We start from the raw sequence: 23,472 nt of genomic DNA, 5'->3' as shown, positions 1-23,472 counted from the left end.
TCTGTGTCATGATTCTCAGTTATTTAAGTGTGCCATCCCCCCGCATGCTATCGCCTAGCTGTTGAGATACACACTTAGACGTCAGTGGGAAGGCAAATGGCTGGAAGTGACTGATAATAAGCTGCATCCAGTAACGCCTGCTGTGCAGCTGTGGCATACATCTTTCTAGCCACGAAGATGTGATGAGATCTTCCTCACTTATCTTCACATAGTCCACAGTCCTCCGACACATGGCTTATTGCTCTGGCACGACTACCCTCCAATGTGTGGTGCTCATGGCGTACGGGCCTATATGTGCCACACTTTTTCTAGTATGTGTTTTATTTTTGGACCAGAGGACAGTAGCAGTTTTACTGGCAGATGTGCACCCTCTTTTAAGTGGCTTTGAAACAGATGTGATAATAGTTTTAAGGTTTTATGATCTGTCCAAATTTTAGAGTGATGTTCTTAATATGTTAACAGGGTGACTGGCGCACATATGTTTTTTTTAAGTGGTCAGTCACATTTCCTTGGGTCTTTCTTTTAGCTCTTCTGTGGTTTTACTTCTGTCTTAATCCCATGTCTTACACTTTTCACCCTTCTCCATAGTATTAAGGCCTGTGAGATAGAGTATAGTTCAGTGCAAATGAAATGGGAGTGAGTGAATGCACACACACACACACACACACACACACACACACACACACACACACACACACACACACACACACACACACCTATGAGTACATGCTTGGACATCACAAATCACAGGGCCCTGGTTCTAGCTATGCTACTTCTCTGTCTGTGCTACAAGTCAATGTTTCTAATATTCTTTTTTCCCTTTCCACTTGATGGTCTTCTTGATGCCAGTTGTGCATGGATTTGGTTTATGATTTTGGAGGCTCAATTTCTTCATTTCCAGCCTTATACAACTTTTTATTGTTAACTTTGTGTTGTCCGTTTTTGGATTTGACCTGCTATCTCATTTCCAAATTTTACAGAAGTGCAGTTAGTGTAGGGAAGATCACCCAGTGTGGTGTATATTCCACCTTTTGTTCCTATCTTATTTTTCACCCTTCCCTTCTTGCAGAGATACTATGCCCAGTTCCTAGCACAGTAGCCACTGTGTTGGGGGGGAGGGTGGGGGAGGAGGGGGAGAGGTTCATCAAGTACTTGAGTTGTGATAGGCACCTGATCCCCACACAGGGATGAAGTGTCCCAGAATGCATTGCCTGCACTGTTTTCCCAGCTCGCCCTCTTTCCAAATACTGGGTTACTTAAATGCCCCCAATCCTTTGTGGGGTGGAAATATGACTACTGGCCATGATAAAACTGGTGAAAACTTGCTGATGGAGCTCCATCTTTGGCTCTGGAATAATGCTGTTCCCACACAATACAGGGTAGCATGTGGGTGTTATTCCGCCATTCATCCTTCTGTTTACAGCCCAGGTCTTCTCCCTTCCTTCCATTGGAGAGTCCACAATGACCTGTTTGACAGAGATAATTTTCTGATTATCTTGACATTCCCTCACTGTCACTCACCTGGGTGTCCACCCACATGGGCTCTTAACAAAGCTGATTGGGATGCCTTTGCCTCTGCTGTCACCCTTAGCTCCCCACCACATGGTGATGTCAATGTAGCTTTCCAGAGCACAATTGCAGTTGTTCTATTGGCAGCTGACTTAGTGATCTGCTATTCCTTGGACCTCCCTGTTGGAAGACAGTAACTTGGTGGACCACTGACATTGCTGTTACCATTAGAGATCACAGACAGACTCTCCAACACTATAAGTGATATCCTTTGATGAAACACCATTAAATGGCTCTATGCCCGTGTCTGCCACTTCATGGAGTAAAATGACAGAAACTGGGAACATTATATTGCTATCATTTGACTGTGTACCACTCCATCGAAGGTTTGGGCTAAGATTCAAATCTTCAATGGACGCCAGTCCCCCACAGGTGTACCTAGTCTCTCTCAGAATGGTGTTATCTTCTCTGTCACCGAACATTTTGCTTTGCATTATGCTTGACCCTCTGTGTCTGAGAATTATCAGCTTGCCTTTCATACCCTCAAACAGCAGTTAGAGTTCATTCACTTACCTTTCATTACACATTAGCTGGAACTGTATAATGGTCAGTTCAGTAAGTGGGACTTCCTTCGTATCCCAGCCGTTCTAAGATTGCAAGCATCACACCCTTGCCATTTTCAACTGTATCCAGAGCAAGGACAAGTTCCTATGTCAGTGATGAGAAAGTGTGATTTTTCTGGTACTGAAATTGGATAAATGTTCCCTTGAGAGGGACAGCTATCACTCAATTAGTCTCACTGATGTCCTCTGCATGGTGCTCGAATGTATGGTGATTAGCAGCAATATTGGTACCTTTATTCTCAGGGTCTTTTGGCTCCGTCCCGGGGTGGTTTTCACCAAGAGAGGTCTACTGCTGACAATTTGGTCTGCCTGGATTCTGCTATCCAGTTAGCTTTTGCCTGGCATCAACACCTTATCACTGTTTTCTTTGATTTGAAAAAGGCTTGTGATACCACATGGCATCACATTCTTGTTACCCTAAATAAGTGGGTCTCCAGGGCCTGCTTGTGATTTTTGTCTGGTACTTCTTGTCAACCCATACATTCCGGGTTCAAGTTGTAGTTTGACACAGTACTCCACATACACAAGAGAACAGTCTCACAAGGGCTCTGTATTGTGTGAGCTCCTTTTTCTAGTGGCCATCCCTGGTCTAGCTGCAGCTGTGGGGACTACAGTGTCGCCCTTTGTGTATGCTGTCAATTTTTGCATTACAATTGTTCCTCAGCTGTGGATGTTGCAGGATGCCATACGAAAGGCGCAGGCCTGGGCTCTCACCTGTGCCATCCAGTTTTCAGCCACCCAGGCAAGTATCATACACGTCTGTCACTGTTGTACCATCCATCCCCAGCCAGAACTTTACCTCGACAACCAATTGCTCAATGCCGCAAAGTCTTTTTACTTTTTGCGACTGGTCCTTGATGCCCAGTTGATGTAGCTTCCCCCTGTTCACCAACTTAAGTGAACATGCTGGTCACACCTTAATAATCTTTATTCACTTGGTAACATCAGCTAGGAGTGCAAAGTGCTCTGCAAAGCTCAGATCCTGTCCTATTTTGACTATGAGAGTCTGGTCTGTGGCTTTGCATTGCCTTCAGCATTGCAGATGCTGGACAATATTCACCACTGTGGGGTCTGACTTAAAACAGGCACCTCTTTGGACCAGCCTTGTGAACAGCCTATTCACTGGGGTTCCATCCCCCATCCCACACTCTTACAGATGAGATGCCAACAACTGCTCTCACATATACGATTCACATTCGTTGGTCCCATGAGTACCAAACTACCGTGTCCTTTTTTTTAGGCTGACAGGTCCACTTCCCATGAGAGAGGTTGAGGACTGGAATCAAGGTCGCAATTTGCATAAAGAGTCTCTACTCCACCTACCCTCTCATGGTCACCTCTTATTAGGCAGCAGTCACATACGTCCCCTTAGTGTGTACCCTGTCTGGGCCGAATAACTCTGTTGATCCTGCTGTTTTTCGCCACCTGTTAGTGGTTGTTCTTTATGCCTTTTTGAGTTTGGTAGTGGTGTATACTGATGGCTCTAAGGTTGACAGACAGACAGATTTTGCCTACTCACATATGCAGTGCAGTGAATCATGCTCACTGCAAAACAGAGGCAGTGTATTTGCTGCAGAATGCCTCGCCCCCTTTCCCTGCCTCACCCCCCTTTCCCTGCCTCACCCCCCTTTCCCTGCCTCACCCCCCTTTCCCTGCCTCACCCCCCTTTCCCTGCCTCACCCCCCTTTCCCTGCCTCACCCCCCTTTCCCTGCCTCACCCCCCATTCCCTGCCTCACCCCCCTTTCCCTGCCTCACCCCCCTTTCCCTGCCTCACCCCCCTTTCCCTGCCTCACCCCCCTTTCCCTGCCTCACCCCCCTTTCCCTGCCTCACTCCCTTTCCCTGCCTCACCCCCCTTTCCCTGCCTCACTCCCTTTCCCTGCCTAACCCCCCCCCCCCCCCACCCCCTCCTCCGGGACTCACCACCCTTTGGTGAGTTCGTGCTTGGTTCACCAGCCTTTGTGGCACTTCTTCTTCTCTGTACTGCATGTGTATCCTTCTGCTGTTCTTTTTCCCATCCTTTGGGGAACATGTCTGGAGTATTTTTGAGAATGTGTTCTGAGACATCAGAACGGCACCTCATCAGCTTTCTCTCTCTCTCTCTCTCTCTCTCTCTCTCTCTCTCTCTCTCTCTCTCTCTCTCTCTCTCTCGCCTGAGCTGTTGCCTTCCCAAATTGCCAATTGGTTATTTACATTCAGCTGCTTGGTGATCTGACTGAGGGAGAAATCCAAACTTACCTCTCTGATCAGGCCATCACTGCAGTAATGAAAAAGTTTGATGTAACTTAGTGCCTACGCACATTCTTTTTCTTACGTTTTATTGAGTAGTGCTCACATCCAAGATCAAAGAAGGCTATGAAGTCATAACAATCTGACGATACATTCCAAACCTGATGTGTTGCTCCCAGTGTCAATGTTACAACCACACTCACATGTCCCATCAAAACGTGGTCAAATGTGTTACTTGTGGTAGGGGTGCTCACGACAGCAATTGTCCGCCTCCTCCTTCCCGCTGTATCAATTGCGATAGTGACCATGCAGTCCCATCCTGAGAATGTCCCATGGATCTCGGTGAGCAGGCCATCCAGGGGATCCAGTTGAAGGAAAAAGTACCTTACCCTGTTGCTCACAAGTTGTTGGTTAGTCGAAACCCCTGCATTTTACCATCAGGCACTTACAGTACCATTCTTGCTATGCCCCGCTTCACAGAGGACGTGGCCATGCAGACTTGCGACCTCAAATTCAGCACTGCAGTTGTAAAACTGGCCAGTTTCATGGTGGGATCCCCATCTCCTTCTTCTCCAGCTGCACAACAGGCCACCAAATGTTTGTCCCCGGTGGTGAAATAACCTGCTTCACAAACGGAAGACTCCTGTGAAGATTTCTTACGTACCTCCAGCGAACAAACATCTGTGTCATCTCTATAGATCTCATGGAACAGGATCCTCCAACCTCTGCATCCTATGGCAGTGAGTCTTCGAAGGGTGGCACTTGGCAGCTACCAGGATAACAACCCTTTATTTATTCCCTCCCCCCCCCCCCCCCCTTTCCGTGTTATGACTCTCCTCCAGTGGAATGTTCACAGCATTAGATCCAACATGGAGGAATTGTGGCTGCTCTCGGAATTGCAGTTCCACTTATTTTCTGTCTCCTAGAAACAAAATTGTGTCCGCACGACTGTTTCGACCTCTCGCATTTCCTTCCAGTCTGCTTTGACCTTCCACACAAGGATGGCATTCCATCTCAAGTGGGAGTCAGGCTGCTCATCTGGCATGACATTCGTTGCCAAATCATCTCACTGAACACTCGACTGCAAGCTGTTGCAGTCCGCATTATCCTTCCCCGCTTCACCTTTTCTGTTTGCAACGTCTGAATCATGCATTGTCACTAGGGCAGACTTCCTCCAGCTTTAAGGTCAACTCCCTCACCCCTTTTGGCTGCTCGCCGACCTTAATACACACTGTCCCCTTTGGAGCTTTTCCATAACCTGCTGTTTGTCTTACCACTGGAGCACCCACATTCCTTGCAGACTCCACGCACACTTATATCCATTTGGACTTCTCGTTCTGCATTGTCCAGCTTGCCCCTATCTCAAGTGGTCCGCTCTCCTTGACACACACTTCACTGACCATTTCCCGTGTCCTATCTGTTTGCTAACTTCTACCCTACCACTGTGTAAATCCAATTGGCAGCTTTCGAAGGCCAAGTGGAGGCTTTACTCCTCCCTGGCAACCTTCGATTAACACCATTTCCCTAGTTGTGATTACCACATAGAGTACAATACAAACATTATCCTTACCACTGCAAAACATTCCATACCTCGCACTTCATCTTGACCATGCCATGTACCAGTCCCTTAGTGGGCTGAGGCATGCCACAATCCAATTCATGCACAGACACATGCTCTCCGTGTGTTTAGCTGTCATACTTCAAGGGTGAACTGTATTTGTTATAAACATTGCACAATGGCACATTCTTTGAGATTGCAAAAAAGCTATCTGGATTTCATTTATTAGTTCTTTTAACAGTTTCACTCCCTCTTCCGTCATTAAGGGGCAACCTCTGTTGACTCTCTGAGACCAAGGTCCATTCCCCAGTTTCCAGCCTAACCTTAGCAGATTAGATCATTGTGGACCCTATTGCAATCTCCAACACCTTAGGCCACTATTTTGCAGAGATTTCAAGCTCACCCACTATCATCCCGTTTCCTTCCCCTTAAACAAGTGCAGGCAGCTCAGATGGTACCCTTCTTCCCTCAGAATCAATGTTACAATGCTGCCTTTACTTTGAGGGAGCTAGATCATGCTCTCACTTCATCTCAGTCTTCTGCCCCAGGACTGGACGATGTTAACATTCAGATGTTGCAGCACCTTTCTCTTGTGGGTAATCACTTCCTCCTTCATATGTACAGTCACATTTGGGCTGATGGGACACTTCCCAGACACTGGCGTGAAGCTACTATCATGCCCATTCCTAAGCCCAGTGAGTACAAACACCTTATTTCTAGCTACCACCCCCATTTCTCTCACCGGCTGTGTTTTGCAAAGTGATGTATCATATGATTCTCGGCTGGTTGGTATGGTGGCTCGAATCTTGCAATCTACTAACCACTGCTCAGTGTGGATTTTGAGTGCGCCATTATGCAATTGACCATCTCATCACTTTGTCAATCCAAGTCATGAATGGTTTTCTACGCAAATACCAAATTGTGGCCACATTTTTTTATTTGGAGAAAGCCTGAGACACCTGCTTGTGAGGACTGGTGTCTTCCGTATTTTATACATGTGGGGCTTCCGAGGGTGCCTGCCCCATTTCCTTCAGGAATTTTTTAAAAGACCAAGTTTTCAAGGTACATGTGGGTTCGGCCTTCTCGGACATCTTTATCCAGGAGAATGGCATCCCTCAAGGCTCCGTCCTGAGTGTCATCATCTTTGCTATAGTCATTGACCCTATTATGGCCTGCCTTTCACCGGGCATCTCCAGCTCCCTTTTCATTGAGGACTTTGCTACCTCAAGGTTTTAAACATGGCTGAAACAGCAGCTGTTGAAATTCTTCACAGTAAATAATGACAGCCAAAACAGTTGCAGGATAAAGATTTATTAAAATTCTTGACCAAGATTTCGATATATATAAATATACCTTCATCAGAAGTAAAAAATCTAAAATTACATTCTACAATGGAGATTGGCACAATTGTTTTATTAATCTCCATTGCAGGATGTAATTTTAGATTTTTTACTTTTGATGAAGATATATTTATATATACCAAAACCTTGGTCAATAATTTTAATAAATCTTTATCCTGCAACTGTTTTGGCTGTCGTCATTTACCGTGAAAAACTTTGCTATCTATTGCAGTTCTCCACAGACTTATCTCCTTGAGTGGCGTCTTCAGTGACGTCTCGATCGTCTTTACCTGTGGAGCATTGACAGTGCTTTTGCCTTTCCTGACAAAACCATTTGTATGAATTTCTGGTGGCATAGTGGGGTTCTTCAACCATTTTTACTTCTTCGGCCTGTTGCTCTTCCATTTGCAGAAACTATGAAATTCGTGGGACTCATGCTTGATAGAAAACTTTCTTGGTCCTCCCACATGTCTTACCTCTTCCCTTCTGTACCCGGTGCCTCAGTGTCCTATGCAGTACTTCCTGGAGAGCAGATTGGATCACCCATCTCTATTTGTACTGATCTGTTGTCCGTTCAAAACTAGACTGTGGGTGTTTCATTCATTTGTCTACACATCCATCCATCTTATGTCATCTCAATGCAATCCGCCATTGTGGAATCCGTTCGGCCACTGGCGCCTTCTACACTATACTATACTACACTATACTAGTTGCAGTATCTGTTGATGACTTCCTTGACCGCCAATGTGGGGCATTCCCTTCCCCGTTACATCCCAGAGTTTGCTTTTGGCTCTTGCTCCTTCAGCTTAGCTTCACGTTACCTGCCACATTCCTGGTACATCGATGGCTCTAAGACTGAGTGTGGTATTGGGTATGTCCTTGTCATTGGCACCAACTACTTTCTGTATCAGCTTCCGGAACACTGCTCAAGTTCTTTGCCCTCTATCAGGCCACACAGTATACCCAGTGACACAGGCTTTTGATTTGTGTCATATACTCCAGTTCCCTCAGTGCCCTGTATGCTATATGCAGTCCATCACTTAGTGCAACTGATCCAAGAAATCTTCCACTTGCTCACTCTTGATGGAGCTGCTCTGATGTTTATGTGGATTCCTGGTCATATCACTCCAATGGGAAATGAGGCTGCTGGAGTTGCCGCCGAGACTGCAGTCCTCATGCCTGCGAGCTCTTCCATTCCTTCGGATGATCTCCACATTGCTGTCTGTCAGCAGGTGATGTCAGTTTGGCATCATCACTGGTCTTCCCTTCATGGGATAAGTTCCAGGGAATTAAACCTCCCCCAGCGGCTTGGCCAACTTCCTCTTGGCCCTCTCACTATGAGGAGAGCATTTTAGATAGTTGCGTTTTGGGCACTGTAATTTTTAGCCATCGTTATTTGGTGATTCCCTGCCACTAAGTGCTCATTGTCATCAACTTGTGACATTTCAGCATGTCCTAACCGAATGCCTCTTTTTAACTGCTTGCCTTCTAGTGTATGTTTGCAGTCTGAGTTATCAGCAGTTTTAGCGAACAACACATGGGCTGTCAATGGCTTATACTTTTTATCCATTGTAGCAATATGTCAAAGGACATTTAATCTGTAGTTCAGAACCTCCGCTGTCTCTACACCATATTTTATGGACCTTTCTCCAAGAGGAAGTCCTTGTTCTCAGCTCTTTCCTTCTATCGATGACGCTTAATGTGTAGTCACGTTTAACCTCCTTTTCATATTAGTGTTCTAAGGTTATGGAAGGGTTTCAGCATGTCTTATTGAAACATTTTCTTGTCAGTCAGCTTTGTGTTGTTGACACATGGCTGACCAAAGGCCACATCATCTGACGTGAGGATCCAGCCCACTGTTGGTGTCGTGCCCATCTGACGGTGGCCACATCCTACTGGACCCCCTTAATTTGGCCATCTTACAGTGGAATCGTAAACTTGATGACACACTGCCTCTGGTGGTAGTGATAGACACCACAGGTGTGGAAGCAGTGTTCAGATGCAGGGCTGTGTCTCCCATCGCACGGTGTGACCCGGGAGGCCTCCAACTGCTTTCTGTGTGAAACAACTCTTCCATTTTCACTCTTTTAGCCATCTCTCACTTCAGGTTGTTTGTCTCTCTTGGTTTTCTCGATTCTTGGATACAGTCGGGTTCATCAGGGTTTTTCTTTTTTACCCTTCCTCTCTGGGGATTATCCCGGCTTGACACAAAACTGATTGAGGGACTGATAACCTCATAGTTAGGTCACTTTAATCCCATTCATTCATCCAAGCACACCTTCTGGATGGACTAAAATCTTATAATCAATTAAATATACACATTTCTCAAAAAATCCATTCTCAGGTCATTTGGTTGGTCCCCCTTTCTCAATAGGTGGAACTCTACTGGTTTAAATCATAGCAGTGAAATTAGTTTCTGTAAATATAAACAGTGTACCAAGAATGCCTCAAATACTGTTGGGGATGACATTTCCCTGTCCTCCCAGGCATCTTCGGACAGGAAAAATACAGGCAGATGGTCTACTGATGTGCTCAGCCTAGTGTTACAATTGTTGCAGCTGTCTCTAATGTCATAACAAAATTATTTCCATTGTTTGATTATGCCATAGCAAAAACTATTCATGACACAAGTCTTTGTTTCTGTATTTGTTGTTGAGAAAGTTGTAAGTATTTTCATGCTGAATTCATTACCGATATTACCACAGAATTTTTCTCTGCCTGTTTCTGTTGTGACTCTTGTTGATGGTTATGTATAGTTTTTTCTTACAGCTTGGGAGCAACAGAATCCTTACTCAAATTTGGGAGTTCACACAAGAACTTGACAATAATCACAGTGACTGAACTTTTGTGCGCACAATACTTTAGAGTACTGTACTCCTATACAGTAAGACAGTTGAATAAATTGAGTCCAAAGACAGTTACCTCGGACTCGCATGTAATCTTTATTATGAATTTGCTCAACCCATTTCTCACATTACATGCTGAAAGGCATGGATAAAGGCAGTCAGCTAGATGCAATATATTTCATGATTTCCAAAAACCATTTGACTCAGTACGACATCTTCACTTATTATCAAAAGTATGCTAGTATGGGGTATCAAGCAGTTTTTTAAACTGGATTTCGTCTTTCTTTGTAGGGAGGGTGCAGCACATGAGAGTCGTCGACAGACGTAGAAGTAACTTCAGGTGTGCTCCAGGTAAATGACTTGAGACCCTTCATATTGTATACTGATAACCTGCAGACAATGCTAATAGCAGTCTCAGACTTCTTGCATTTAATGTAGTTATCTGTAAAAAATACTGTATGAAAAAACTTTACAAATATTTATTTGGCTCAGTGGTTCAAAGGATGGCAGTTTGCTTTCAATGATCAGAATTGTAAAATTGTGCACTTCACAAAATGATAAAATATGGTATCCTATGCGTACAAAAAATTGCGAACTATCAGTTTAATATGTCACTGTTGCAAAATACTAACATGAATCCTTTGCTGAAGAATGGAAAAACTGGTAGAAGCCAACCTCTGTGAAGAGCAGTTTGAAATCCAGAGAAATGTAGGGCCATGTGAGGCAATGCTGACCCTACAGCTCCTCATAGAAGATGGGTTGAGGAAAGGCAAACCTATGTTTATAGCATTTTAGACTTAAAGGAAGCTTTTGACAATTTTGAGTGGAATAATCTCTTTAAAGTTCTAAAGGTGGCAGGGGTAAAATGCAGGGAGTGAAATTTTATTTAAATTTTGTACACGAAACAGATGGCAGTTATAAGAGTCAAGTGGCATGAAAGGGCAACAGTGGTTGAGAAGGGAGTGTGACAAGGTTGTAACCTATCCCCGGTGTTATTCAACCTGTTTATTGAGGAAGCAGTAAAGGAAACAAAAGAAAAATTTGGAGTTGGAATTAAAGTCCATGGAGAAGAAATAAAAACTCGTGAGGTTTGCCAGTGACATTGTAATTCTGTCAGAAACAGCAAAGCTCTTGGAAGAGCGGTTGAACAGAGTGGACAGTGTCTTGAAAGGAGGATATAACATGAACGTCAACAAAAACAAAATAAAGATAATGGAATGTAGTCGAATTAAATCAAATGGTGCTGAGGGAGTTAGATTAGGAAATGAGACACTTAAAGTAGTAGATGAGTTTTGCTATTATGGAAGCAAGATAACTGATGATGGTAGAAGTAGGGAGGATATAAAATTTAGACTGGCATTGGCAATAAAAGTGTCTCTGAAGAAGAGAAATTTGTTAACATCGAGTATAGATTTAAGTGTCAGGAAGTCGTTCCTGAGAGTATTTGTATGGAGTGTAGCCATGAATGGAAGTGTAATGTGGACGATAAATAGTTTGGACAAGAAGCTTTTGAAATGTGGTGCTACAGAAGAATGCTGAAGATTAATTGGGTAAATCACATAACTAATGAGGAGGTACTGAAGAGGATTGAAAAGAAAAGAAATTTGTGGCACAAGCTGATTAGAAGAAGGGATTGGTTGGTAGGGCACATTCTGAGGCATCAAGGAATCACCAATTTAGTACTGGAGTGAAGAGTGTGTGTGTCAGTCTTTGGACTGAAGACCACAACAACAACAATGTGAGTACAATATCAAGAAGTCACAAATGGAATTGGTCAACTAGCACATAACTTGAGTGTAACAGTTTTTAGGGATACAAAATGAAATATCACATATTGTCAGCTGTGGGTAAAGCAGGTGGTAGGCTTTATTTCATTGGTAGAATACTAGGAAAGTACAATCAGTCTACAAAGGAGATTGCTTGCAAAACATTTGTGCAACCCATCCTAGAATATTGCTGAAGTATGTGGAGTCCATACCAAATAGGATTAGGAGGGGATAATGAGTGTGTACAGAGTAGGGCAGTATGAGTGGTCGCAGGTTTGTTTGACCCAAGGGAATGTGTTATGGAGATGCAAACTATCCCAAGAAAGCATGCTTATAAAGTTTCAAGGACCAGCATTAAATGACAAATTTAAGAATATACTATAACATCCTATGTGTCACTCGTGAGGTATCATTAGAACAAGATTAGATTAATTAAAGCACACAAAGGGGCATTTAAAGAATCATTTTCCTCCCACTCCATATGTGAATGGAATGGGAAAAACACCTAATAACTGGTATGATGGTAAGTACCTTTTGCCAGTGGTATGCAGAGTATTTATGTAGATGTAAATGTAGATGTAAAATCAACAGCCTAGAACATCAGTCTGGTGGCTTAATAACCATATGATGAGGAACAGTTGCAATGTACATGTAAACTTCAAGGGGCATTTAATAAGTAATGCAACTTTTTTTTTTCTGAAAGCAAGTTCGTTTTATTCAGGATTCCAATACACTACTTTATTTCCCACTCCTTTGGGTACAAAACTTTATTTTTCAGCATAATCGCCATTCACTGCAACAGCCTTATGGCACCTTACTGGGAGGACCTGTCTGCCCAAGTGATACCACTCTGCTTGTTGACAATATCTTGGTGCATAAATAACATCCCCATCATCCACACACTGCTCGCTGCAGAGTGCATCCTCCATTGGGCCAACAGATGGAAGTCGGAATGTATGAGATCCTGGTTCTAGAGTGGATGTACTGTTATGCAGTAGTGTCTGTTTCTGTAGAAGTTGCTTTACAGTGAGTGTATACTGTGAACACCCCTCTCAATATAGGTAGATTTGTGAGTTCCTCTTAGGTGCACATAGTTGTGTGATGCTTTGCGTTGTCATTGAGAAGGAGAATTTGGTTTACATTTTTGTAGCAGCAAACACGCTGAAACTGATCCTTCACTTTCTTGTGTGTACCACAATACATTTCAGAGCTGATTGTTGCACTTTTAGGAAGGACGTCAAACAGAATAACTCCTTCAGAGTTCCAGAAGACTGTCACCGTGACTTTACCAGCTGAGGGTGTGACTTTGAACTTTTTCTTTGGAGGAGAGGTGCTGTGGGGTCACCCCATGGATTGTGTTTTGTTTCCGGTTCAAAGTGATGAACCCACATTTCATCCGCTGTGATGACAATCAACAAAAAGTTGTCACGGTCAGTCTCATAACGCACAAGCAATTCTGCACAGATGGTCTTTTGTTGTTCTTTATGGTCTTCTGTTAATCAGTGAGGAACCCAGCGAGCACACACCTTTGAATACCCCAAGTGGTTAATGTGTTTGCCAGTACTACCAATGGAGACATCCATTTGAGTAGTGAGGTATGTAACTGTGATCCATCTATCACCTCAAATGAATGTGTCTGCAGAATCCAGCATTCCAAAAGTGCTGCAAAATGGTTCAAGTCATACCTCGCTAACAGGAAACAAAGGGTGTCAGTGCAAGGGGCTAGTGAATTAAGTCATCAGTCATCATCAGAATGGGAAGAAATTGCATGTGGTGTCCCACAAGGATCCATCTTAGGGCCATTGCTTTTTCTTGTGTACATGAATGATCTCTCATCAGTTACACTGCCAGGAGCAGATTTCAATTTGTTTGCAGATGACACAAATATTGGTGTGTCGAGTGTAGTTCTAGAAAAAAAGATCTGCTAATGATATTTTCATGGATATTAATAAATGGTTTAAAGCCAACTCATTGACATTAAACTTTGAAAAGACTCACTACATGCAATTCAGAACCTGTAAGAGGTTTCCACCCAGCATATGCATAAAGTATGGAGAAGAGCAGATAGAAGAGGTCAACAGTCTTAAATTCCTGGGATTACAACTTGATAATAAATTCAGTTGGGAGGAGCACACCACAGAACTACAGAAACGCCTTAACAAATCTGCATTTGCAATTCGAGTGTTAGCAGACATAGGCGACATAAAAGTGAAAAAGCTTGCATACTTTGCATAGTTTCATTCCATAATGTCATATGGTATAATATTTTGGGGTAACTCTTCAAGTCAAACAAGGTTTTAGAGTCTAAAAGCATGTAATACGTATTATTTGTGGAGTAAACTTACGGACGTCTTGTAGAAACCTCTTCGAAGAACTGGGTATACTAACTACTGCCTCTCAGTATATTTACTCCTTAATAAAATTTGTCCTAAATAATATATCTCTTTTTCCGACAAACAGTTCAGTTCATACATACAATATCAGTAACAAAAATGATCTGCACAAGGACTTAAAAGCACTTACTTTAGTTCAAAAAGGGGTCCACTACTCAGGAACTCTCATCTTCAATAATTTGCCAGCAAACAAAAAAAATTTAGTTACAAATAAAGATCAGTATAAAAGGAGCCTCAAAGACTTACTAGTGGCCAACTACTTCTACTCCATTGACGAATTTTTTAATAGAAACAAATGATATGTTGTATATATTTATACTATTAGTATTGTTTCAGCTTTTTTTTTAAAAAAAAAAAAAAAAAAAAAGGGACATGTTCCACATCCACGAGGATCTCCTCAACACGGATCTATGGAACGAAAATCTAATCTAATCACAGCCATGTGCAGCCAGCTTTCACACAAGAGATAGGACAGATTTGTGTGACCTTGTTGCAATGATGACACGTGCCTGACTCAATGGTTCACCAGGCTTTTGTTCACTGCCAGATCTCCATAGACATTATGCAAGCATCTGTGAACATATGTCATGCAATGGTTTTCCACCAAAAGAAACTCAATGACAGCTCTGTGCTTGGAACACACGTTGAAGGCTACATACAGTGCTGCCACCTATCGGAACTATATGAAACTATAGGAGCTGAAGCAGGAATATTCCAAAATGTCCCACAGCAAATTCTGCATTTCTTTCAGCTGAAATTGGCTGAGGAAAAAAATCTGCTGCCTTACTTATTGAACACCCTTCATAACATAGGTCACCATCTGTCCAAGGTAAGTGTATTACACAGACAGATTACATGATGTAATTCAGCTGCTGCGTGCCTCTGGCCCAGGCCACGACTGCTAGGTGTAGTGCAGGAAGAGCTGCCGGCTGCTGCTGCTGAGCAAGAGCATGCCACATCACAACGTCTCCAACAGCATGAAATCTCTTTACAAGGCAGGAGCATGTCTGTCTACTGTCACATGTTGAATATGTTTTCATAATTTTTTCTCTAAGTTGGACAAACTGTAAATAAAACATAGGTTTGCAGCATACCAAAACTACTATGGTTTTCAAGTTTTTGGATTTGCAGCCAAGTTGTCCAATGCATCTACACTGTAAATTGTGGTTTATTAGCCTCATAGCATATGTAATCTAAATCATTTTATTCAGATACAGGAGACTTGTCAAAATTGTGCTAAAACTTCGCCATAAACATAGAACGACGTACGATAACAGCAACAGCCTACATTAAGTTATTCCTTGCTCAAGTTATTGTTTCATCCTCTATGAATTCTTCCACTGACTGGTAGCATTTCTCCCACAGAATCTGTTGTAGCCTTATTTTTAGAATCTCTGGTTTCCTATTTAATTTTTTTCACTTAATTTATTGTGTATTGTCATCCCCATATACTGTGAATTTGGTACATATAATTTCAATTGGTGAGTGGGTAACATAAAATTCTTATTATTTCACATGTTTTACATGTGATTAAAATGATTATTCTCAAATAATTTTGTTCTGCTGCGAAGGAAGATTATAATTTCATAAATGTATATGGAGGGAACAGCTAGGATTTGTAGCTTCTGAAGTTATGGGTGGTAAAATTCGTTTTTCTGGCAGTACACATGTATCTGATAATTTTCTTCTGCAGTTCCACTATTGGAGATACACTGTTCGAATTTCCACACAAAATTATACCATAGACAATGACAGATCCAAAACAACTATGATAAGACTATTTTCTGTGTTTTGTGTCAGTAGAATTTGCCAGTATTTGTATTGAAAGTGCAAAACTGCATAACTTATTTGATAGAAAGTCAGTATGTGTATTCCAGTTTAAGTTCTTGTCAACATTTACTCCAACAAATTTGATCATGTCCACGTCTTCCATAGGTAGGTTGTTATGTTGTGTTTTAAGTACTACACATTTCAAACATTTGGTTTTGAAATGTACCGTATGAGCTTTTGCAATGTTCAGTTTCAACGCATTTAACTGGAACCAGTTTTCTAAGGTATCCATTGTGCTCACATTAGTGCTCAGAATTTTTTTCCACATCACCTTTAAGTAAAATAGAAATATCATTTGCAAGCAGAATTGAGGGGGGAAGTATTTACAGGTAAGTCATTTAAGTAGAATAGGAAAGTGATTGGCCCTGAAATGGCACCTCAAGGCATACCTTGTGATAGTGAACTTAATTTAGAATAATAATTTACAGAATTTGAACTGATAATTACCTTTTGTTTTCTGCTCTGCAAGGCATGGTGTAAGCTGTTTCAGAGCATTGCCCTTAATACCATATTTATCTGATTTATAAGAGAAGCAGTCATGATTTGTAGAGTCAAAGGCTTTTTTATGGTAACAGAAGATACCTGCTGCTCTACTCCTCTGGTCCAGTACTTTACATACCTTTTCAATAAAGTTATACTCTTCAAATCACTCTAAAGTGCCTGACAGAGGGTACTTCCATTGTACCAGTTATTAGGGTTTACGCCCATTCCATTCATGTAGAGAGAGCAAGAAAAAGAATTGCTGAAATGCTGTTCTGCATGCTGTAATTACGCATATCTTTCCTTCACTATCCTTAAGTGAGTGATACATGGGGGTTGTAATGTATTCCTAGATTAGTCATTCACAGCTGGTTCTAGAAGCTTTCCAAGTAGGCTTTAACGGGATGGTTTGCATCTGTCTCCATCTAGATAAACATCTACATCCTACTCTGCAAGGCAGCTAGTGGTATGTGGCAGAGGGTGTTTCTGGTGCCAGTAACTGATCCCCCTCTCCCCTGTTCCATTTGTGAATGGCATGTGGAAAGAATGATTACTGGTAATCATCTGTAATAGCTCTATTTTCCCAAATTTTCTTGTTGTAGTCATTTCACAGGATGTATTTGCGAGGAAGTAATGTGTTGTCTGACTCTTCCTGGAAAATATTCTCTCGAAATTTCAATAGTAAACCTCTCTTTGATGCATAACTCTTCCTGGAGTTTATTGAGCATCTCTGTAGTGCTGACGCGCCAACGAAATGATCCCATGATGAAACTAGATGCTTTTTGTCAGATATTCTCTGTCTCTTATATCAGTCCTACCTGGTAAGGACCCATATCGGTGAAGAATAATCGAGAATCAGCCGAACGAGCACCTTGTAAGTCAATTCCCTCATGGATAAGTTACATTTCCTTTAGTTCTCATAAGTTGTCAACCTTCTTCCCCTACTTTCATGAAATGTTGAAGATATACATACATAAATAAATTCAAAATTTGTTTGTTTCATATATTTGTTTATTTGTATTGTCTTTGGTACTTAGCATTTCTCTTTCATATGATATGCAGCTAAACAGTCTCAAAGATGTAACGCAACTCCACAAGACTTACACATTAAGTTTGTTGTTCTTCTCTTTTTTTGTTTTTGAAACATATATGACAGTTTCTTCGTTTTCGTTTATTCCTTTCAAAAATAAGTATTAGTTGGTGTTGGTTTACGTGACCAGAAGTTCTGTCAACCAGAACATGATGAGACGTATGCGATGTAGTGGCAACCTCCGAGTTTTGCTCCAAAGCAGGTACATGCTTAGAGGTCTGTGCAGATAAGAAAAGTGTAATCCGCATCCGCAAGGTCCTAATCCGCATATATTTAAGTTTTGAATGAGTGATTAATAGTAATAGACAGCAGTACTTAGAATTGTGGTATGTAATGACATACTTATTGCCGGCCGGAGTGGCCGTGCGGTTCTAGGCGCTACAATCTGGAGCCGAGCGACCGCTACGGTCGCAGGTTCGAATCCTGCCTCGGGCATGGATGTGTGTGATGTCCTTAGGTTAGTTAGGTTTAATTAGTTCTAAGTTCTAGATAACTGATGACCTCAGAAGTTAAGTCGCATAGTGCTCAGAGCCATTTTGACATAGTTATTCTTAGGGTACCATTTCTGCAACAACTTAACTACTTTTGACTTCTTAAATCACAGGGAATGCTCTATACCTACTCTAAAGCAGACCATTCCAAACAGGAAAGCACTGGTGCTCCAGAGCACACACAGTAATGGCTCGTATCTCACGAGATTCAAAACACTATTTAAAAAAATAAAATTAAATGTAATAGTATTAAATGATGAAAATACGTGTATAGAAACAATTATATTTCGCTGCTCTTGTCCCAAGGCAGCTGAAAATGACAATGGTTTTAAACTGTTACTAGCACATTGCATCATTTACCGACGGTTTTTTTTTGTACTCTGCTTGGATGTGCCAAATTTTGATGCCATTCATGTCAGCTGATGATTATATTATAGCTTACGCGTTCAGTCCTCGTCATTTCCAGGTGAAAATATATACAGTATTAGGCCTACACTGCAAAATGCTGGCACACCTGTGAAAAAGCTAAACGGGCCAGCAATAATTGACATTGTCTGAAAGAAAGAACTCCTCTTCCAAAGAGTGACAACAAAATCAGTGGTTATAGAAATTAGCAGTGGTTGGATGAGGTAGCAGTTCCTTAGCACTCACTGCACCGTACTTGTCCCCCACATCTATAAGAAACTGTGACATCTCGAGAAACCTAGATCAACACGCAACTTCGAATGGTAAAATGTCTTTGCTGACAAGATTGATAAGTTTTTCTGTCACGGCTGTCTTCAAATTTGGCGGAACTTCAGGAACTTTCACGTCCCTCTTGATATTTAAATAAGTAATTATGCTGCTTTGTCGAGCCTCACACGAATGTTTTAGGAAATTTGAAGTTCCACTTTTGTGTCCAGTGTAGGAATATACTTTTTTACATGCAATACAAGCCACTATATCTTTTATCTTTTCGTTGTCATCAAATACGTATGCGAATTTTTTTCCAAATTGGCGGTTTCAATTTATTTTCTTTCACTAATGTAAAATCACCTTTTTTCACCTTACGTGAAATTGTATCCATCTATATGGTGTTCATTTGAAGAAAGAACTCTCACTGATATTTGCTACGATGCACGTTTTCACTCGGTCACTACAAAGCGCTAACTGAAAGCAGCAGAAAATTGAAACAGGCACCTGTCTGGTAGACAGTGGGCAGGTTTGCCACCCAGAGAGCACTTCACAGGCCACACAGAAGACACGGTCGTGGAAACGGATTAGGCACAGGTCTCTTGGGGATAGCTATGTCAGTCGTAGCCAGGGGCTGAGGACAACAGACATCCGCTCTACCCAGGCCCTGCAAGATTCCAAGAATGTCAACAGACTTGAAGTTTTGAACTAACATTGCAACATACATACTGGGCAGATGCCTTGCTCATTATCCGCAGATGACCTGTGGATATCCGCGCCGGTCACAATTTTATCTGCCAAGTAACAAATACTGCGGATATCCACATCTGCGCAGACCTCTATACATGGTCTTTTATTCGTGAATAAGACACTTTCAATAAAAAATAGTGAAATCGGAGACTCTTGTGTTCTGTATTTAAATATTGACCTGTACGGAATACATTAAATAATGTGCAATGATAATAGGGTAATAACTCAAATATTGGTCTGCCCGATCCACTCCATTCATGTATTTGTTGCAGGCTAATACTTTTTCAGCTTTTTAAATTATGTAATTGGTTTTTCCAAATTTTCTGTGACTGTCAGTCAAAGTGGCATTATGTATTGTAGAGATCATTCTTATCGTTTTAGTTTTCGAAGCTCTCCATATCTGTGTGATAACTTCACCTTTTCTAACTAATTAATGGAAAATCTCATATAAAGATGTGAAACAATTACTAACAAAGAGATAGAGGGGCTGGCCAGTACTTACCTCAGCTCAGTACAGCCGATAGAAACACAAAAAACAACCGAAAATTTAAGCTCCTAGCTTTCGGAATAAATGTTCCTTCATCAGGGAGGAGACAGGGGAAAGAAAGGGAAGAAGGGAAAGTGGATTTAGTTACTCACAACCCAGGTTATGAAGCAACAGGGAAAGGAAAACAGGGAAGGTAGCAAGGATGGAGGCATGGTTGTCAGAGGGCTTCCCTCTTGTCATTATTGACACAATTCTTCACTTGAGCTATAGTTCCCCTAATACTATTCTCCTGAACTAAATGTTTCAAATTCCCCATTAAGATTTGACACTACTGCTTCTTTATCTAGTTTACTGAATTTATAAATCTTCTTTCTTTGCCCTTTGTATATCTGTAATCATTGTTGCTCCAAGTGTTTCACAATAACTGGTACCAGTTTTGATGTAGGTATCCTCAGAGTGTCATGTCTATTTATTACCAATATAACAAATATATTTCCATTGTGAGTGGGCTTCTGAACCGTCCATTGTAGGTAAATTTTCAAAGAAGACATTTAGTAATGTTTCACAGGATGTCTTATCATGCCCACCACCAACAAAATTGTAATTATCTTATTTTTCCCTTTCATGATATTTTGACAACTTCTCTAGTAGAAGCTCATTATTTGGGGCAAAGAAATCTGTGCTCAACACCTGATGAAAACAACTAGACAAATTGTCAAAATATAAAGGAAGAGAAATGGCAGCCCACTTGAAACGAAAACAGTTACAAACCATCAATTCCATGAACAAAATTAGCAGGATCACAAAAATAAAGATGTTTTTACCCATTGGTATAAATGGCTTTATACTTCTGTAATGTCATTTTCTACAATATTTGAGCATTAAGATATTTTTTCTTTTTTCAGGGGAAGATGCCTAAGCGGAAGTCTCAGCCCAAGAAAAATGCAGCTGACTCACAAGTCCAGTTACTGTGGAATAAAACAGTTGTTTATGGCCCAGATCCATTCAGAGGAGCTGGCACTTCACAGGCACGGAGGGAACAGCTTGTTAACAGTGACATTAGTGATACCGATGACTCTTCTGGTGAAGAAGGCAGTAATGAGCATGATAGTGACTCGGAATTGTCTATTGTCGAAGAGAGAGAAAGTAGGGCTCAGAGATCCAGTCGAGATAACAACTCAACTGATTCAGACATTGTGATAATTGATGAAATTAACTCTTCCAGTAACGCCGAACTTGATGTGACAGTTATTGAGGATGAATCAGGTCGAACTCCTCCACCAGGTCGAACTCCTCCAGAACTGATTGTCATAGACGACTATCCATCTCATAAGAGAAGAAGAGTGAGTGAAAAGTCACGTTTCTCCAAGGGTCCCTTTTCAGTTCTGAATGAGTACGCATCTGACTGTTCTTTTTATTTAACATTAAAAACTGAGCCACCCACAGAAGAAGCATTCATAGGTAGTGTTGTGATTGAAGGAGTTACATTTGAAAAAGTGGAGAAAGCTTCTTTCATAAGACTGTATATAAGTGAATTTCCTGGTAGAAGCTTTTTGTATATTAAAAATAAAGTTTCAGAAGATTATTGCATAATAACTCAAATTTTGGATGTCACTCTTTTTTCAGGTAAGTTAGAGTCTTTTTGATGTAGTTTATGCCACTGCAACCATAATAAATCAAGTCATTTTTCTGGTTTTGGAAGGCTTTAAGCTGCAGTTGTGGAACATTGGTGAATCATTACATGTATTAAAATAATGTTGCTAAAAGCACATGTAGTATTTATTTGTGGACTGTTTATTTGTAACTGAACCTTCATGTATTTCATGCAACAATTCTAAGAGCTGTACAAGAGATATAAGCACAAAAAAAAATTGTAAAACATGTAACAGGTGGGGCTGGTCAAAGGTGCCCATGCAGGAGAGGGGGTGGGGGCAAGTAGGTCCACGACCTCACCCCCCCCCCCCTCCTCATGTCCTAGAGAAAATATTTAAAAGTCCGTAGTACATAACTTTTTAACAAGATCAGAACTGGAACTTTTTATGGCTACTTAGAAGTCGCCTACATCTCCCAAAACATTAAAAAAAAGTATTCCACACTTCCAAGTCTAGTGTTCCCCCTCCCCCCCCCCCCTCCGCCCCTTCCCCCACCAACAAACTGTTGTATGGGTGCCCTTGGGGCTGATGTGATTCTTTCTACACCCATGTTATTCCTCAAGCTACAAGTTTGTTCTATGTGGTGCCGTTTGATGGACAGTTTGGGGAATTCTGCCAGCAATGTCTAACTTTGGGTTCTGTGAGTACAAGACACTGAACTGAAGTCTGTTCATTGCTGCCAGCACTCTGTTAACATAATGTCTCTGTGCTCCAATCGATAGGTGTGATGGTGGATCATAGCCCAACAGCAGTTTGGGCTAACAGCTTGGAGCATGGGGGTGTCAGTAAGAACACAAATCTGAGCCACATTGTATGCTGCATATAACATGACTCTTTCGTGGGAACAAACGAATCGGCAGAAGTTGAATGGCTTTGAGCCCATACAGAATGTTTCAACCTGTTGCTAACCTTAGCTAATAAATGATACAATACACTGTAGCATGGATAAACACTGTGACTGCTGAGTCAGTTCCAGTATGCTGCCTGGCCTGCAAGAAAACAGTGGGGCGCTCGTGTCCTCTGTGCCTCTTCTCCCCCACAGCAAGCATAAAACTAGGTGGCGGTGATGACATCCATATGGTCACATGGTCCCTGCATCCCTAACAAAAGGGCCAAGTTAAGTTGTGTGTGTAATAGGTCTCAGCCTGATTTGAACCTTGGGCCTCACCCCTTAAATACCTAGTCTCGCAAAATGAAACCTGCTAATTGTACTATAAGCTGCATATTGGTTCTGGTTGACCAGCACCTATTGGTAACACAATCTCCCAAAACATCCACGTAATTGAGCCCTCATGAAAAATACTCACAAAAATAGTGAAGCATAACACTGGGGAAAAAAAAGAAATTGTTATGCTTCAACTGCTTTGGACGTGTTAACGCGTGCGCCTTTGTGCCTGTCCCTGTGTGCTCTGAACGTGTTGATGTGCGCACTAGTCCTTCTACCTGGTACTCTGAATGTCTCTACACAGAGACATTCAGAGTACCACGTAGAAGGACTGGTGGCATGCGTAAACATGTTCAGAGCACACAGGGACAGGTACAAAGGCACGCACGTTAACACGTCCAGAGCAGTTAAAGGGTTAATTATGATGGTCACTTCGAAAGTTCTGCACACTTTAAGATAGAATTAAAGAGAATAATTTATTTTACAACATAATTTTACAGGCCTTCAATATAATTTCTATTCTTGCATTTGACAGTTTTCTAACTTTTTGGCAACTTTTGTATTTTGGATAGACTACCTTCATTGTTGAGCT

At 41.7% G+C, this 23,472-nt stretch overlaps 1 protein-coding gene across 3 annotated transcripts in view; it reads left to right on the top strand.

The window, feature by feature from the left end:
* LOC126282138 (E3 ubiquitin-protein ligase SHPRH) overlaps positions 1–23,472 on the top strand; it is a 260,470-nt gene that overhangs the window by 17,578 nt on the left and 219,420 nt on the right. For 2 of the 3 annotated variants that reach the window (XM_049981638.1, XM_049981640.1), the window contains one exon: positions 20,969–21,689. In XM_049981638.1, the coding sequence (XP_049837595.1) occupies positions 20,975–21,689 (715 nt within the window). In that variant the 5' untranslated portion in view covers positions 20,969–20,974. Of the gene's footprint in view, positions 1–10,395; positions 10,456–20,968; positions 21,690–23,472 lie in introns of all 3 variants that reach the window. The other variant, XM_049981639.1, reaches the window with a different exon arrangement.

The sequence above is a fragment of the Schistocerca gregaria genome, chromosome 7 (genome assembly GCF_023897955.1).
Source record: "Schistocerca gregaria isolate iqSchGreg1 chromosome 7, iqSchGreg1.2, whole genome shotgun sequence".
NCBI lineage: Eukaryota > Metazoa > Arthropoda > Insecta > Orthoptera > Acrididae > Schistocerca > Schistocerca gregaria.
The sequence above is the reverse complement of the archived record's forward strand: the minus strand, read 5'-3'. Positions and strand labels throughout refer to the sequence as shown.